At 37.6% G+C, this 18929-nt stretch overlaps 1 protein-coding gene across 1 annotated transcript in view; it reads left to right on the plus strand.

Moving 5' to 3' along the window:
• The window catches only part of baiap3 (BAI1 associated protein 3), a 62830-nt gene that overhangs the window by 19440 nt on the left and 24461 nt on the right, over positions 1–18929 (plus strand). The window contains exons 3-12 of the mRNA XM_048193618.1: positions 6793–6880; positions 13384–13461; positions 13563–13670; positions 15578–15637; positions 16215–16281; positions 16635–16848; positions 16959–17003; positions 17092–17169; positions 17288–17393; positions 17494–17601. Of these exons, the coding sequence (XP_048049575.1) occupies positions 6793–6880; positions 13384–13461; positions 13563–13670; positions 15578–15637; positions 16215–16281; positions 16635–16848; positions 16959–17003; positions 17092–17169; positions 17288–17393; positions 17494–17601 (952 nt within the window). The remainder of the gene's footprint in view (positions 1–6792; positions 6881–13383; positions 13462–13562; positions 13671–15577; positions 15638–16214; positions 16282–16634; positions 16849–16958; positions 17004–17091; positions 17170–17287; positions 17394–17493; positions 17602–18929) is intronic.

Genomic DNA, 18929 nt, shown 5'->3' on the forward strand with positions numbered 1-18929 from the left:
CCAAGCACAGACACAAAAGTGTTCATGACTTTTAAGCAGCAACATTATTGGTCTTTGACAAAACCCAGAGTAAAACATAGCTCAGAGGTCACTGTTTATTAGCTCAGGAGAAGTTCTCAGATGTTTCTCTTAAAATTCATCAGGAGAAATAAAAATAGAAACAGTTGAGATAGTTGTTGACATACAGTATATGTACATGTAACCCCTTCAGTTCTACTCGCACTGCTTCAAATCAATGTTTCCGGCATGGGAGGCTGGCGTGTTAACAAGGAAGCGAAAGACCGCAGCCTCTAGTGGCAGTCGCTAGTGCGCCTCCCCTTGAAGCCAGGGGAGTGAGGTTTACCTGCACAGCTCTTACTAGTGGGCCTCCGTTACACTCACCATCTAAACCTCACTCCCATCCAGGTCACGCACCAATGTAACCCCTTCAGTTCTATTCGCACCGCTCTGAGCAGGATTAGTACTGGCGAAATGGGAGGTGACTGTGCTAACAAGGATGCTAAAGACTGCAGCTTCTAGTGTTAGTTGCTAGTGTGCCTCTTGAGGCCAGGGGAGTGAGGTTTACCTGCACAGCTTTTACTAGCAGTCCTCCGTTACACTCACCCTCTAAACCTCACTCCCATCCGGGTCACGGCACCAATGTAACCCCTTCAGTTCCACTTGCGCTGCTCTGAGCAAGATTCAATTCGACGTTTCCGGCATGGGAGGTGGGCGCGTTAACAAGGAAGCTAAAGACCACAGCCTCTAGCATTAATCACTAGTGCGCCTATTGAGGCCATGGAAATCAAGTTTACTCAAACAGCTCTCACTAGCAGGCCTCCGTTACACTCACCCTCTAAACCTCACTCCCACCTGGGTCACTGCATCAATGTAACCCCTTCAGTTCTACTCGCACCGCTCTGAGCAGGATTAGAACTGCTGTTTCTGGGATGGGAGGTGGCCGCACTAACAAGGATGCTAAAGACTGCAGCTTCTAGTGTCAGTCACTAGTGCACCTCTTGAGGCCCGGGGAGTGAGGTTTACCTGCACAGCTGTCACTAGCAGGCCTTCGGTACACTCACCCTCTAAACCTCACTCCCATCCGGGTCATGGCACCAATGTAACCCCTTCAGTTCTACTCGCACTGCTCTGAGCAGGATTAGAACTGGCTTTTCTGGGATGGGAGGTCCATGAAGCCAGGGGAGTGAGGTTTACCTGCACAGCTGTCACTAGCAGGCCTTCGGTACACTCACCCTCTAAACCTCACTCCCATCCGGGTCATGGCACCAATGTAACCCCTTCAGTTCTACTCGCACTGCTCTGAGCAGGATTAGAACTGGCTTTTCTGGGATGGGAGGTCCATGAAGCCAGGGGAGTGAGGTTTACCTGCACAGCTCTCACTAGCTGGCCTCCGTTACACTCACCCCCCAAACCTCATTCCCATCTGGGTTACAGCACCAATGTAACCCCTTCGGTTTTACTCGCACTGCTCCACTGCCCTGAGCAGGATTCAAGTCAGCGGCCACACTAACAAGGACACTAAAGACTGCAGCCTCTAGCATCACTCACTAGTGTGCCTCTTGAGGCCAGGAGAGTTTTCCCATACAGCTATTACTAGCTGGCCTCCGTTACATCTAGCTACAAATTGAATCAGATAACACAGCTCAGATCATTTGGTCTTTAAGGAATTTAATATTCTGAAGTGTTTAAGAGTTTATATGAGAATCTCTGACTTTTGATGGCAAACTTTGATATATTGGCACAGTTTTGACACTGTGGAGATCTCTTCTGAAGCTCTAGAGGAGATCACTAAGGTCTTTTCCCAGGAGAGAAGTCTAAGAAACAGGCAACTTAAATGTGCTCTAAGCAATGTCTAAGCAAATACCACACATAAAATGTCCTCACTTCTTTACAGATTTCACTGAAATACATATCAATACCTGTTTCTACTATTTTACATATTTTCTGACCTGAAAAGTATGACCCACATGAACTGCTTAAATCCAAGAAAAAAAGTTGTGTGTGGGGGGGAGGGAGGGTGTTAATGCATGATGGTTATTGATTACTATATGATGATTGAAATCATGTAATTGCAGTAAACATTTACTAAATAGACTGCAAAATATTTCGTTTTCTAATAGTACTTTCATGCACTGATTGCTTCTGACAGCGCTGCACAAGCTCGTGGCGCCATCTGTGGGACACCTTTAGCCTGATTTTTAGGGTTCAAAGCGGCAAATGCGAGTAAAAATCACTGTTGAAACTGTTACTCGCCAGTGTAGTCTGATGCGCTGCATGTTTCAGCACTGTGCTCATTTTGATTCACGGTAATTCTACTCTGTAAGTGCTGTGTTTGCATCTCTTATAATTTGCATTTGGGAACGCAATATGCGGCAACCATCTTCCCAAATTCATAATGAGAATCGTTTAAATATCTGTTGCAATAACAGACCGGCATGCATCTAATAAATTATTCATTCAAGAATGATGTGCAAGTTTACTGCAACAATGGAGCTGTGAACTTCGTTTAGTTGATCCTGGTAAGCGCTCGTTCTTACAGTTGTACACATGACGGCATTCTTCTTCTGCGAGGGAGGTTTAGCATCACGGCATTTGTTTCCAGGCGGACCGGTAAAGAACGCAGCACGCACGTCTCCCGGACATCCTGTAGAATTCAACCAACCAGATGACGACTTCGAAAATCCTGAAGTGTTTCCAGTTAAGTGCGCCATATGCATCAGATGTTCAGATGTTCAGTCAATGGGTCAGTGGGCGAGACATCTGAAGCTGAGACTAGGTCCATGCTAACCAGCCAAACTTTGACACCTTGTGGTTTGCTGATATGTTTTTGGAAGGTAGGGTTTTGGAGAAAGGGTGTGGTCTTGAAATCAACAAAATTGTGGAAGTTAACAAAATGACTAAACTTGCTCGCATCACCTTTGCACTTCTTTTTACCTCATTGCTGTCTATAAGGTACAATTGAGAGATTAAAACTCTAATCTCCAAATCTCATTTGCAATTTTTCTTTTTCACGAGTAAGAACAAAACGGTCTAGACAGCCCTAGATTTATCAGACAATGATATAATGTGTGGCCTCATTTAGTGTATATTCATATGGATGTATGCAGACTCAAAGTGTCACCCCTAATTCATCTCTTGAGGGAATCCCAGGAGCGCTCTGTTGGATATCTGGGGGCGCAGGTATCTAATGCTCACCTGCTGTGATGCCGTTGATAAAGAAATGGTCTGGAGTGCTGTGGGCTGGATAAATAATGAGAGACGGGAGGGCTGGAGCTCACCGAGGGGGTCTGACAGCTGTATGGCCATACTAATGCGTTCCCTGCTCATTCCTCCACACTCTACTGAAGTCAGGCAGGGCAGAGCAGGAGAGATGGACGATATTCCCTAGGTGCTGAGCTCTGCCAACCAATCCCGCATTGAACGGCTATCATCACCATGACGACCGGGGCTGGAAAATTAGCAAGTGGCAGGGGTCCAGGAGTTCACCCCGCTTTGCAGGAGTTGAACACTCCCTGCCCCCCTCCCTGGATCGCCTCACAATAATATAAATGAAGTTGGACAGTGTGTAAGAGTCTTGATGGGAAGCAGCAAGACGCGATTGTATATTTGTTGCATTGATGATGTTTAAGCAGTGCATGTGGCAATGACTCTAATGAGGGTGGAAAATGTCCATCATTTTCTTATCTCCATGGAGGCCATTTCTCGGTGACGTGCTTCAAGCTGTTGATTTTCAGGCTTGTCAGAGGGATGGGGAGGCCTGTCACCTCAATCCCCAGTGAGCGCAGGCGTTCTGTAGATAAACTCGAAGCAACAAGGTCCACAACAAGTTCTAAAATCTGCTGTCAGTGTTTCTCAGCATGTTTGTTTGTTTCGCTTGGCTGAGACACATCTGGTTTCTCATCCCATTCTTTTAGATGTGTAAAGTAACAAATTACCTGCCTCGCTGAAAAGACCAGCATTAATTTGCATTATGCACCCGGCTGGTTTCTGTTTGGTACTGGTTGAGCATCAAAGCAATGTTCACCAGAGAAATGTATCTGAAGAAGCTGTTTTATCCAGGTTAAGTCGCCTGGTGAGAACAAACCAGCAAAAGTATATCAATTAGGGGTGTGCAGAAAAGACATTATTTGTGATCCTGGACCACAAAACCAGACATAAGTCACACGGGTATATTTGTAGCAATAGCCAGCAATACATTGTATGGATCAAAATTATAGATTTTTCTTTTATGCCAAAAATCATTAGGATATTATGTAAAGATCATATTCCATGAAGATATTTGGTAACACTTTATAATAACTGCACACTATGAAGCATTAGTTAAGCATTAGTTAATAGTTATTTCATCACTTATAAAGCATTAATAGACATTAGTAAGTAGTTTATAAATACAGCTATAATTGCTTTATTCTTGATTTATAAGCATATCTATAATGTGTTTAATAATTGTATTTTCATACTTTATTAATAATCAATTTATCATTTCTAAGTATTACATTATTTACAAACCAGTTATTTAGGAGTTGTCAGTATTTCATTTAGTAAGTGTAAGTAAATGATTAATAAACTATTTAAACATTCATTTATACATCTTATTATTTAGACACATAGTAATAGTTACTTAGTGTGTTAGTAAATGTTTTATTAACACATATCCCTACTGCAATTCATGATTAATTCAGGTAATTATAAAACATTTAGAAGTGGTCAGTTAACTATTTTTGTGAGCTCATCTAAAGTGAGGACTATTTATGCTTTGTAAAGCTTTTATAAATGAGATTTAAAGGTTCAGTGATCTTCTGCACGGCTGTTCTCTAATATTTTAAAGTTAGTACCGAGGTAGTTTTGACACTAGGAATATGTTAATAAAGCATTTATTAACACCCTGAGTAACTAATACTATATGTGTAAATAATAAGATGCATAAATGTACATTTAAATATTTTATTAATCATTTACTTACACTTCCTAAATGATCTTATGAACCACTGACAACTCCTAAATTACTGGTTTGTGAATAATGTAATACATAATTTAGAAATTATAAAATGATCATTAATAAGGGATGAAAATACAATTATTAAACTCATTATAGATATGCTTATGAATCAAGAACAAAGCATTTATAGCTGTATTTATAAATGGCTTACTAATGTCTATTAATGTTTTATAAATGATGAATGAACTATTTACTAATGCTTAACTAATGCTTCATAGCATGAGTTATTCTAAAGTGTTACCAGATATTTTGTAAATTTCCTACTGTAAATATATAAAAAATGTATTTTTGTGAGTGGATATGCATCGCTAATGACTTCATTTGGACAACTTTAAAGGCGATTTTCTCAATATTTTGATTTTTTTTTTTGCACCCTCAGATTCCAGATTTTCAAATAGTTGTATCTCAGCCAAATATTGTCCTATCCTTACAAATTATACTTCACTGGAAAGCTTATTTATTCAGCTTTCAGATGATATATAAATCTCAATTTCAAAACATTTACCTTTATAACTGTTTTTGTGGTCCAGGGTCATATTTGTGCAAGTGTCTGTTGCAACCTGGTTTTATTAGAAAACATAACTATTTACAAGGTGGCAACTTCATATGAATTCGTATAATGATTGTGATTTGTACGAAAACTTGTGAATTTATTAAAAAAGTAAGGATGAATGTCTAACCCTAAACATAACTGTCATTGAGGTGTACGCAGATTGTATGAAAACATGAAAATATCGTATAAATTCATACAAACTTGCCACAAATTTGCCAAAATGTAAAATTAGTTATGAATTGCCATGAGAGAACAGATCATTTTGCTATAACAAAATGATCTGTTTCTATATTCAGCTTAAACAGGAAGTTCATCACCATTAATGAAAGGCCTATTTTTCGATGTAACTGTATTTCATAATGCAAATATGCCTTGTAGAATTCATAAAATCCCTTTTTATTACAACCTTTAGGTAAAATAAAGTGAAAAACAGAAGCATGTTATCTTGAAAGGTTTAAAAAAAATTAGGCTATTTAGACATTTTAAACAGTAGAAAATAAGTATGATGTAGTATCATAGTTTCAATGTTGACACATTTGAATTTCTGAGATGCCCAATAAGCTGAGACACAATGTGACCACCAGAACTTGAAATCACTTGAGATCACACCACATTAATCATAATAGCTTTATGCACTCACCATTGCATTGTAATGTTAAATATGTTCATTAAAAATGTATTTTTAATCATTATTTGTGGTATTCAGAAGGTATTCAGCATATCCATAGTAGCAACTGCTACTAAGTATTATTGTTCACATTAGTGTTTGCACAGAAAAGAGAAGTTAAACTTTACTGTTATAACAAAGAATAACTTTTACTTCTCTTGAAACCATGAGCATTGTCTGAAAGTAAAAGCTTCATGATAATTTGTCCTCACCCTGTCTTATGTCAGCATCGCTCTCAGTTTCAGCCCAAATTTGACAATTTGACACTTTATTACCACTTCTCCATTTATCGATATTCAAGTAATTGCATGTCAACGCAAAACAAGCATTTGCTGGATTCTTGTCAGAGATCTCAGTGTTGCTCATCTTATCTTATTAGTGTGAATGAGCAGCTCTCCAGAGGTCCAGATGAGCTTTCGGCATATATGTGATACTGATTACAGTGAAGCAGAGCTGGGGAAAAAATGCCCAGACTCGGTTGAATGGGAAATTCTTTTTGAAGCCACATTGTGTAATTAAATGTAAACAAGGGTGAAATGTTTCGCAACTCAACTGATCCGTCTCTTTTTCCAGGGTTGCCAGGGGAAACGGAGACTTCTTTGACCGCATGAATAAAATCCTCCAGAAACAGGATAGTCTGCTGTCTGCCGGCCAAACGGAGGTAACCACATTCTTCAAAAGATTGCATCCCCGCTTTTTTTTTTTTTTTTTACCAGGACACCAGGGTGTATCCCTGTCACCACATTCCCCCGTGTGCTCAATCTGAAGAATCAGGTCATATTAAAGTAGTTCTCTCTCCTGAACATTGCTGTGGGATTCAGCGACACAGAAACTCACCCTCCCTCTTCTCCTCAAATAAAGACAGCATCAGAGTTAATGTGCTTGAATTAGATGTTTATTGAAGAGCATTCCTCTCCCATTGTTCTAAAAGGACAGCAGTCAAGGCTGGTTGACTTCAAGTGGTCCTTGGTGATAAAACGACATTACTACTTTTAATGGCTACTGTATACTCACTATTGAAATGTCCTACAGAAATATGTAGTCCTGATGATCTAATCGAGCAATTAATGTATGAAATTATGCTTGATCACATCTTCATTGAACACAGTGATCTAACATTCACCATCATTGTGGGGAAAAGTATGGAAACCTTGATTTATAGAAATGTATATCCTCCTGTAGCCCTCGGATACATGAATTAGAAGGATTTTTTTATCCGCCCTATTTTTTGTAAATCATTACTGTTTTACAGATTCTGCCAAGTATTTACAAAATTTCAAAATGCATATATATGTATATATAATATATGGAGGACTTGAAGAATCTGCTGCTAACATCTTGGTACCAGATATATATATATATATTAGGGGTTGAACGACTTTAGATTTTTTAAAGTCGACATTTATGTGATTAAAGTCGAGTCGACGCAGACTAATCGATGATAACGGCATTAATGAACAAATAAGGGGCTTTTTTCAATTATAAATGCGCAACTTTTCCATTGTTTTTCTATGTAAACACGCAATAGACAGACATATGACCGTTGCGCTCATGTCTTGTGTCTTCTGCAGCGTCTCTCGCACATGACACAGCATTCTAAAAACACGGTGCTCAAGTTCAAATCATTTGTCTCGTGTCTCGAGGCCTGTGGGCTTCAAAGATTTCTTATCCTGCTGCGCCCTCTGTAAGGACCAGCGACTAGTCGATGTCATGCTTAAAGCGTCATAGCTAGGGTGACCAGACGTCCCGAAAAATTCGGGACAGTCGTGAAATCTAAACTGTTGCCCCGAATCCCGAATCTGGCCCTAATTGTCTCGAAAATTATACTAAAGCAAAATCTTGAGTAGTTATTGTCTGATAAACATTAAAAACTGTCTGCGGAGGTTGAGTCGTCCTGCAACCAGCCCCCGCCGGCTGCTCATTGGCTGCAGCATCTTTTTTCTAAATTCTAAAAAAATACCGTAGGCGGCTAGGCGCGAATTTAGATATGCATTGATAAGCTCATTTTCATTCATTCCGTTGGCATGGCTGGTGTACGGAACCCCAACACGCTGCTAAAAAGCAAAAACGCCTCTGCAGGTACCAGGAGGAGTGGGTGGGGAAGTATCCATGGATTGCCACAGCCTTAAGCGAATTTCAGCCAATCTCATCTGGTCACCCTAGTCATAGCGAGCATTAAAGTCGACTACTCGATTAGTTGGTGCAACCCCTAATACATATTAGAGCTGCACAATTAATCGTTAAAAGATTGCAATCTTGATTCAAACACGTCACTGTCTTCTAAATGACAATGGTTCGGCAATGTCTATTAGACCTTTGACAAGTACGATCACAGCAAACATTCAAATCTACATTAGTGCTGCCGCTGAGCCATAGAGAGCAGTTTTCATGTTGGCTATAGTTCTGAAACAGCTTCTCAAAAAGTGTTTTCAACCACAGTCTCATTATGTCTCTGTAACAAACATTTGAATTACCACAGAAGTACTAGGATAAAAGTTAATTGTTTGGATATAAACTCTAATGTCTTCGGTAGCGAACAAAATAGAGTACATCACCTTTTCAAACCAACTTGACGCTTCAAATAGAGATAGTATTTTTTATTTTTTTTTAATATTTATTTTTGCCATTTTTGCCTTTATTACGACAGGACAGTAAGTTTACAGGAAGTGAAGTTGGAGAGAGAGAGGGGGATCAGGAAAGGTCCACGAGTCGGGACTCGAACTCAGGATGCCCAAAGAGCAACTGCGCAATATGTCGGCACCCTGCCCACAAGGCTATTGCTGCCAACCAAATAAAGATTGTATCAATGACACTGTTACACCAGTTGGTGGCGACAAGTGACTGTTAAAAATATATTTGTCATTGAATCATTCATTCAAGAGATTCATTCAAAAACGCTAATTCCTAATGAAAAAAGTGAAGTCTTTATGTGTGAGTCATTAAATCATCATAAATCATTTTTAAATAGACTGCGGCAATTGACCGTTTGCAAAGACCCGCCCTCTTTAGTTACTGTTGCTTTGTCCGACAAGCCACGCCACTCTCACACCACACTTCATGTTCTCACGCAGTGAAGAAATACATTGCAGTGCAAAGAGGACACTGACAACTTGTCGGCAGACAAGACAGAGCAAATAACTTTTGATATTCAAATTTTGTCATTTTTAAAGAAATTTAAACAATAAATACTGTTTTGTGGCTCTTTAATGTTTGCCTAGAAAATCCAGCCTCGCCACTGTACCAGCGGATGAGTCTGGTCGGCCATTGAATCAATTCGATTTCTAGGGCGGAGCAAATCCGAGCAAACAGGAAGCGGAGTAAACCAATCAGAAGGGCGGATATGACGTTAGCAAAGCGACAAGAGAGTCAAAAGCGAAAAGTAAATAATTAATGTGTTTTTGGTCATTTAAAACTGAATTCACGCAATCTTTGTTGATATTGAAGGGACTTTCGCCGCACTAGAGTGACGCTGTTTGCGTCACTGAAATAAACAAATCTGATTGCACGGTACGGTTTGGAGTTGACTCGAATCGCGACGGAGGGCGGACTGACCAGACTGATTTATCTTGTAGAAGATATATTAGTCTGGCCTTGCCAGGCAACTTTTAATGTGTCATGACAGATCGCTGTAGTGCCTCAGTTCAAGAGGCTCGTGAACCGATCATCTCTTCTTGCTAGTTGATTTATAGCATCAAATAAACATGAATGAACATTAGTTCATTAATGTTGTTTCAACCATGGAAAGACGTCAGTACACACTATTTTTGAAGTTCAAGTCCACCAACGTTAATCTACTAACTCCCCTGACTGCTTTGTCAGACATAACGGCGGATTCAGCATTATGACTGGTTAGATCGCCTGTCAATCAAACTCCAGGCAAAGGGTGAATTAACATTTTGTCAGAACCTCTATTAAATTACATGTTATTTTGTTAGTTTAGTTAGTACATTTGTTATTTTTGTTAGTTGTCTGTTCAGAATCGTGGGAGAATCATGATTTTTATTTAAAAAAATAAATTAAAAAATATGTGATTCTCAATTTATCCAGAATTGTGCAGCTCTATATAGAAAGGCTGTATGTTTTTAGGCAAACCCAGTCATTGAGATTTTTGTGCTGTCTTGCTTGAGCTGCCTACTTCAGGTCATGCCACAACATTTCATCCGACTAAAGGTCAGGTCTTTGACTTGACCATTGGAAAACAGAAAATTTCTCTCGTTGCTCCTCTCCGCTATTGATTTATTTGTGTTTAGGATCATTAGCATTGCGATGCACGACCTACACTCTGTTAACCGTGACCCCTTGGATGGATATCATGACATTCACTAGTATATTTTTTGTATACATTTATTTAGTGCCATTCTTCTCATTAATCCAGCTTTAAGAAAAACAATAAAATGTAATCACCAGAGCCTTACAGCGACAATGACAATGATATGAGGAAATGCCATGTAATAAATGTCAGCTAACCTAATTCACAGGCGATAAATAATAAATGCAAAGAGACTAAATGCAGTGCAGAATAAAATACAATGCCTATTGAGATTAAATAGAAAGCAGACAGTCCAATTTGCTAGCATTTTTGCTGGGGAAATGCAGAATACAATTAGGATTCATTATGCCCACAAAGACCGCAAGCTATCCAGTTCTTAGGCTGTAAATCATGATACTCCCACCACCATATGGCACGTCTGCTGTGAGGGTCTGATGTCGGAATTCACCATTTTACTGTGGACGAAAATAACTTTCTCATTTATGCTATAAAGATCAAATTTTATCCTGTAACTCTGGCACATTGTGTCTGGACATTTCTTGTGATCTGTAACAAAGCTGAAATGTGCCGCACTGTTCTTTTTGGCGAGCAGTGAATCCCTCCTTAATAACTTCCCACGCGCACATCTCTTGCTCAGTGTTTTCCTTACAGTGGATTCATGAACTCTGACAGCAGTCAGTCTGCTAGAGTTATTGCTAGCAAATCATTGGCTGTTTTCCTGGGATTTTATGTTTTTTAAGTGACTGTTGCTAAAATTTTAATTGAATTGGCCACACCGAATCCCAATTGATTTTTAATGAAAAAATATAAACCATTAAAGACAGATCTACTGTAAGCTACAAGGCTTTTTAATCGATATGCTTCTGTTGAAGCTGTCAGTCTACTTTATTTCAAATTATTTTTTAAATAATCATGTTTAACAGCAGAATTCCTGGTGTAAAATTATATTATCTATGATTGTGCAAAAAAATTTCCACCAATCAGAGAATTGCAGTGAGAAAAAGTGAACCAAATTGAATACTCTATGCCATTTTATTTCTATATGCATAATCAACAAATTTAAATAGATAGTTTTTTTTTTTTTTTTTAAATCCCTATGAGAAAAATGAATTGGTAAATACTTACAAGAACTGGACGCCGCTCTGTCTATTCAGAGAAATTCAACAGGTCATGCCATTCTGGGAAATTAAATGTTCTTCCACCCTGGTCCGTATATTTGTTAAATATAAATTTAACATACTGATTCTGTTTGTCTGCAAGGCCTAAAACATTTTTACTTCTTTAAAGGTTCAGACAATCAAGGTTTGTCTTACTATATACCTTTCTCTTAGGAAATTACACACTATTGCAGTTATATGAATTTCTAGGCATTTCAGTTTATTCGGCCTTAAGTTTGAATTCCAATTCTGCATTATGTTTGCTATTTTGATTCAAATTACAGGAACTGAATTCAAATGGAATGGATCTTGAATTAATTATGAATAGCAAACATGATGGCATTAGTTAAGGGGTTAGAATATATTTTTGATGAAATCCAATGGCTCAGTGAGGTCTGCATTGAGAGCAAGTTAATTAACACTTTCAATGCCCAGAAAGCTACTAAAGACATATTTAAAACAGTTCATGTGACTACAGTGGTTGAACCTTAATGTTACGAAGAGACGAGAATACTTTTTGTGCGCCAAAAAAAACTAAATAATGACTTTATTCAACCATATCTAGTGATGGGCGATTTCAAAACACTGCTTCATGAAGCTTCAAAACTTTATGAATCTTTTGTTTCGAATCAGTGGTTCGGAGCACCAAAATCACCTGATTTCAGCAAATGAGGCTTTGTTGTGTCATAAGTGTTTTGAAATTTCAATGGTTCACGTGACTTTGGCAGTTTGATACACGCTCTGAACCACTGATTCAAAACAAAAGATTCGTAAAGCTTCAAAGCTTCATGAAGCAGTGTTTTAAAATCACCCATCACTAGATATTGTTGAATGAAGTCGTTATTTTGTTTTGAATACAAAAGTATTCTCATCGCTTCTTAACATTAAGGTTGAACCATTGTAGTCACATGAACTGTTTTAAATATGTCTTTAGTAGCTTTCTGGGCATCTGAAAGTGTAAATTAACTTGCTGGCAATGGAGGCCTCACTGAACCATCGGATTTTGTCAAAAATATCTTAATTTGTGTTCCGAAGATGAACGAAGGTCTTATGGGTGTGGAACGACATGAGGGTGAGTAATAATGACAGAATTTTCATTTTTAGGTGAACTAACCCTTTAATAACCATTTGATACTAAATGAGGGCTTTATTCATGGACCATAGTTTATCTGGGATCTACCACAATGTATTACAATAATATCTAGTAAAGCATGGTAGAAAAAACCTTTTTATCTGAGTGCTTCATAAATCACTTCAAGTTCACAAGTGTTGTGAATAAAACTAGTTATATTTTCTATTTTATTTTTGTTTCAGATTCTCCATGAAACTCCTGATAGCTGACTGTGAAGTCATTGATTAGAACATTTTGACTCAAATCACTCCCCTCGGAGAAATGATTGTGTTGTAGATTCACCAACTAAAAAGTAAATGAGGTTCATCGACAAAAGTTTATCGCTGTGCTATTGTCAAGATCCCCTTCATCTATTAACGTAACCCAGATAAAAGCTCATATTTTGGATCAAATTATCCATTTCTCACAGATGATAGTTCTGAAGAGCTCATAAACTCTCCTTTCGGCAGCTCATTTCTCTCAGCCAGTGAAGCCCTTGAATCTACATGGTTACAGAACTGCTTTGAGCTCATTGTTACGCACAATTAATGATCTCCTCAGTCTTCATTGATCACCTCACCTGTCATCTTTCTTTCTATTGGTTCTCCATCCTCATGCATTTACAGGAGGAGAACAGCTGCGCTCCTCCACCCCCCGAGTGCAAAGACCAGGCTTTTGCTCCTGAAAGAGCCACCAGGGATGAGGTGAGACTCCTGGTCATTCTTTTCAATCCTTTGATTCCTTCTTGTGGTACATTGCTGTTTTTAAATTTGTTTTATTTGTAAAATAAATCATTCTGTTTTAGCTGGATTTGTTGTATGAGGAGGCTATCTACACTGTGGTCAATCGGGTTGGGGTGCCGTCGCCAGAATATGTTACCAGCGAAGGGGACATTTTCAGCTACTTGCAGAAGGTGCGACACTGTTATTTTCTTAATAAATCGCATGATTCAAACACTCCCACATCCTTCCATAACAACACAAATATCACAATGCGTGTTGTGCCTCTGGCGCTCCAAATCCACCAAGACCTAAATAAATATCATGCTCTGATTGATTTCTAAATAGAAATGAAATAGACAGAAATATTTGTTTTGTCTTTTGTTTTCAAAGTGCTTGCGTTCCTGAAGAAAAGCTAGTCCTTGAAGGGATGGGGGAACGAAGGGTTGTGTTTGGGTGGTGGTGGGGGGTTTGTTTACTTTGACTTGGTTTTATGAGTTGGAGCAGATGCTCTTGTCTCAGACATGATTAAACATCAAAGCCCGTGCCCAATGGGGATTGATGTTTGGTGCTTATATTACACCTATGAAACCCTGTCACTCCAGAGGAGCCTGATTCCATTCTGAGACCTCTAACACCGAAGTGCAGCAGGTCTTACGTTTGAAGTGTCAGATCTATAATGTTTTTCCTTCAAAAAAAAAACCTGACATAGCCTGAGCTTTGATTACCATCGCTTCTGTAAAAGGCAAAAAAAATCCCTTTCCCAAGAATAATGGTCGTCAGCATTGATAAGCTTTAAAAGCGGTAAACAGTTTCCTATGCTAAGTTTTCGAAAGTTGAACGTTGAGATAGAAACTCTAATCAGAACTTCTGAATCAAGTTTAATAAGCAATTGCTTGATACTTCACTTGGACTCCAAATTAAAGACCCGTGACCAACACAACTCTTTATGTCTACAAGGAAACACATTTTCTCCAAATATCACAACATCTCATACTCTTCATAAGTGAGTCTTTTATAAACAAAATTCCAATTGAATAGCCATTAAAGAACAAACTTGTCTAAAAGTTCATTCTTTTCTCAAAGTTGATGATTTCTTTCAAACAACTTTTAGTCATTTTTATATAGATTTTGAAATAATAATTAAACTATTATAAATTTGTATTATTATCATTATTATTCATTATATTATTATCTCATATACTCATACTTTTTTCTCATATACAGTTTAGAAAAGTTTAATAAGCCTATTGATATGTCACGTTATCCAAGCGTGGTGTAGGTAGAAAGGTAGGATGAAAAAGATAGATTCAAATAGACTTCAATAACAGAAAGTAAACCTTAACCGAACTCAGTGTAGATGTTAACGAGAATCGACAATGAACAGAGAACAATCAGGAACTCAAATACACAGGGATGATGAGCATAAAGATTAACAACTGTGGTGGTTAACGAGTGTCCATGGTATTGCGGGAAAACTAGAACGAGCGGAACAGAAAGACTAAACAATGAAAGCAAAACCAAAACTAAGCATAATGCTTACAATATGTTTGTTTATGATGAAATTTCCTTAAGGTAAAACATGTATTTACATATAGTACACCATCCATACATGCACTTCCAAAGTCGGGGGTTTCGGGGTCGGTAAGATCTTATGCTCAAAAATACAGTAAATACAGTAATATTGTGAAATATTATTACAGTTTAAAATAACTGTTTTCTATTGTAATATATTTTAGAATGTAATTTATTCCTGTGATGCAAAGCTGAATTTTCAGCAGTCTTCAGTGTCACATGATCCATCAGAAATCATTCTGATATGATGATTTGATGCTCAAGAAACATTTATTATTATCAATGTTGAAAACGGATGTGCTGCTTAATATTTTTGTTAACACCATGATATTTTTTTTCAGGCTTAATTGATGACTATAAAGTTCAAAAGAACAGCATTTATTTGAACTTTTGTAACAATGTATAAGAACTAAACCATCATAGACTTAAAACTGACTCTGAGACTTGTGTCATTGCATTTCTTAACCTATTGAAGTCATGCATTTTTCTAGAAACAAATCTTTCCCCTGATCACTCTCTCACTCAGGTCTTTGATATGGGTCAAGAGGAGCATGACATTATCCTCCAGAGAGTCAGAGAATCAAAGGTGAGGTTTTGTCTGATAGTACATACATGATTCTCTTCTTGTTCTGCCAATAACAGCATATACTGCTGCTTATTTCTTCATAGAGAAATTCTTCAGAAGTGGAGGAATTCTTCAACAAGTGGAAAATATTGATATCTAAAGAGAGCCTCTCTTACTAAACAGGTGTAAAGACTATAAAAGAAACTATTTAAGCGATTTTTATCTTTTTCAAAACTAAACTTTGTAATGTCACAGTGAAAGAAGCCCAAGATACCTCTTGTAACCTCGCAAAAGGTCTTTGAAAAGAAGGAAAGAATGTTTCAATGTGCATCACAATGATCCAAGCCTTCATTTGCTCAGCAGTCTCCCACTGCCTGTGTCATACATAATATACTCACATCTAACATCTGAAAAAGAAAACCTCTATTGATTTCTTTGCTCTCGACAAGCCTTGGCACTAAAGCACGGCATGCTTGCATTTATTTTACTGTGCACTCACTCAAGGTGCCGCCACCATGTCGAACAGCAAATGAAACATGTTCAGGTTTTATTACTGCCGCTGTGTGTTCTAATCCATGTCTGAAACGTTCTTTTGTAGAAAGCCAGCTTTTCTCTCAGGGTCTCTGTAATGAAAGGCAAAAATCTCATGGCGAAAGATGCCAATGGTAAGATGTTTTAGCCTTTCGTGTGTTATTTGTTTGTTTTACCTCTAATATCATGTCCTTTTGATGTAGTCTGTGGCATTGATTTTTGTTTTGGAACAGCAAGACAAAACATTCACATCTAAACATAATACCTACATCCCTTAGAAAATCTTCAAAGGATATTTTATTTATTTTACTTAATGCATTAGAGAAATTGTATTAGTTTTAGACTTTATTTTGTCTGCAAAGTTTTTTGTTCTCCTTTAGAAGAGCCAGAATTCACATCACATAAATGATCTAATCTTTGAAACTATTTATTCTGACCTTCTTTATTGAATTAAACAAACATGTTTTGCCTGTGTCACACCGGGCAGGCTACAGTGACCCCTACTGCATGCTGGGAATTCTCTTGGGACAATCACCCAAAGACACTGAGGAGAAGAAAGAGAGGAAGTTCAGTTTTCGCAAGAGGCGGGAGAAGTTAGAGAAGCGCTCCAGTGTTAAGGAGGTGTTGGCGGGCAGGGATATCCAAGTGACCGAAGTCAAACCAGAGACTCTTAACCCAGTGTGGAATGAACACTTCGTTTTGTGAGCATCTTATTGTTAGAATTGAAATTATATTGTCATTTGATGATCTGTAATTACCAGTTGTAAAGTAAGTGGGACAGAGTTTTTTAAAAAGTGTTTGTTTTCCACAGTGACATTGATGACGTTCACAATGACCTTCTCCATCTGGACATATGGTAAGATGTATCAACAGATGTCCTTCAGAACAGGAACAGTCATCTCTGTTTTCCTAACCAAAAATTTGTTTGTTATTTTCCACCCTAGGGATCACGATGACGATGTTTCTGTTGCGGAAGCCTGTAAGAAGCTGAATGAAATCAGTGGATTCAGAGGAATGGGAAGGTAGATCGTCTGTTGTCTTAAAGCTAATGAGCCTGAGACACATCTGACAGATTCTCTGCAAATACTAGTTTAAATGCATGCCGAATGTATGACTCAAACTGTTGCATCATGATATTAGATATTTCAAGCAAATTGCCAAATCCGTGAGGGCCAATGGGGCCGCTGCATCAGGAAGTGAGGAGAATGCGGATGATTTCCTAGGTTGCATCAACATCCCGTTGAACGTGAGCTCTAATTCTGCACACTTAAGTTATTGCAACAGCAAGGCAACTCATCGAGTTTGTCACTTTTGTCACTTTTGTGCCACTTTTTGTCTCTCACTAGGAGATCCCAGTTGTTGGTTATGATAAATGGTTTAAGTTGGAGCCCAGATCCAGCGCCTCTAAAGTTCAGGGAGAATGTCACCTGATTCTTCGCCTCTTCACCACTCAGGTACTGCTGCTCATCTGAGATGTAGCAGCACTCATTAAAGGGATAGTTCACCCTGAAAAATACAAATGTTATTATAATTTATTCACCCTCATGTATTTCAAATACTGCATGAATTTTATTCTTCTGTGGGACACAAAAATAGAATGTTGAAGAATACAGGCTTCGCTTTTCCATCTACCTATTCAAAGGAAATCCATACTATTGAGCTTCAGTTATAATTTTTGGAAATCAAAAACCCAGATCCCCATTTAACTTTATTATATAAACAATAGTGCTACAACACTACTGTTCTAAAGTTTGGGGTCAGTAAAATTTTTAAAAAGAAATGAATGCTTTTATTCAGCAAGAATGCATTAAAATTGATCAAAAGTAACAATAAATTGCGTTCTAAAGTTACAGAAGATTTCTATTTCAAACAAATGCTGTTCTTTTGAACTTTCTATTCATCAAAGAATACTGAAAAAATGTATCTCACGGTTTCCAAAAAAACATTAGGCAGCACAACTGTTTTCAACAATATTGATAATAATAAATAAATATTTCTCGAGCAGCAAATCTGCATAATAAATTGATTTCTGAAGGATCATGTGACACTGAAGACTGGAGTGATGATGCTGAAAATTCATTTTAAAATATATTCAGATAGAAAAGAGTTCTTTTAAATTGTAATAATATTTCTAGGGCTGTCAAACGATTAATCGCGATTAATCACATACAAAATAAAAGTTGGAGTTTGCCTAATATATGTGTGAGTACTGTGCGTAATTATTATGTATATATAAATACACACAAATTTATGTATATATTTAAGAGAAATTTGTTATTTATGTACAAAATATTTTTATTTATATATAATAAAGATTATATAAAAATATAAATAAATACATATAGTTGTAAGTATTTCTCAAATATATACATGAATGTGTTTGTATTTATATATACATAATAATTACGCACAGTACTCACACATATATTAGGCAAACTCAAACTTTTATTTTGTATGCGATTAATCGCGATTAATCATTTGACAGCCCTAAATATTTCACAACATTACTGTTTTTACTGTATTTTTGGTGAGCAGAAGAGAGAATCACACCAAGGATGATAACTAAAATGCTATAGTTGTAAAAATCGTTTTTGAATATAAAAGAGTAGCACCACAGCTATAACGATAATAACACAGAGAAACAATATCATTGGAATCACTTTCAGAACGATTTTATGAACAATAACAAACATTGACAGCCAATCAGAATCCATCTTGCTTTAACAAGCTTGAGCATTTAAAGCATGTGGATGCTAATATAGTTATCGTTATAGTTATCTTT

The sequence above is a fragment of the Megalobrama amblycephala genome, linkage group LG1, assembly GCF_018812025.1.
Source record: "Megalobrama amblycephala isolate DHTTF-2021 linkage group LG1, ASM1881202v1, whole genome shotgun sequence".
Taxonomy (NCBI): domain Eukaryota; kingdom Metazoa; phylum Chordata; class Actinopteri; order Cypriniformes; family Xenocyprididae; genus Megalobrama; species Megalobrama amblycephala.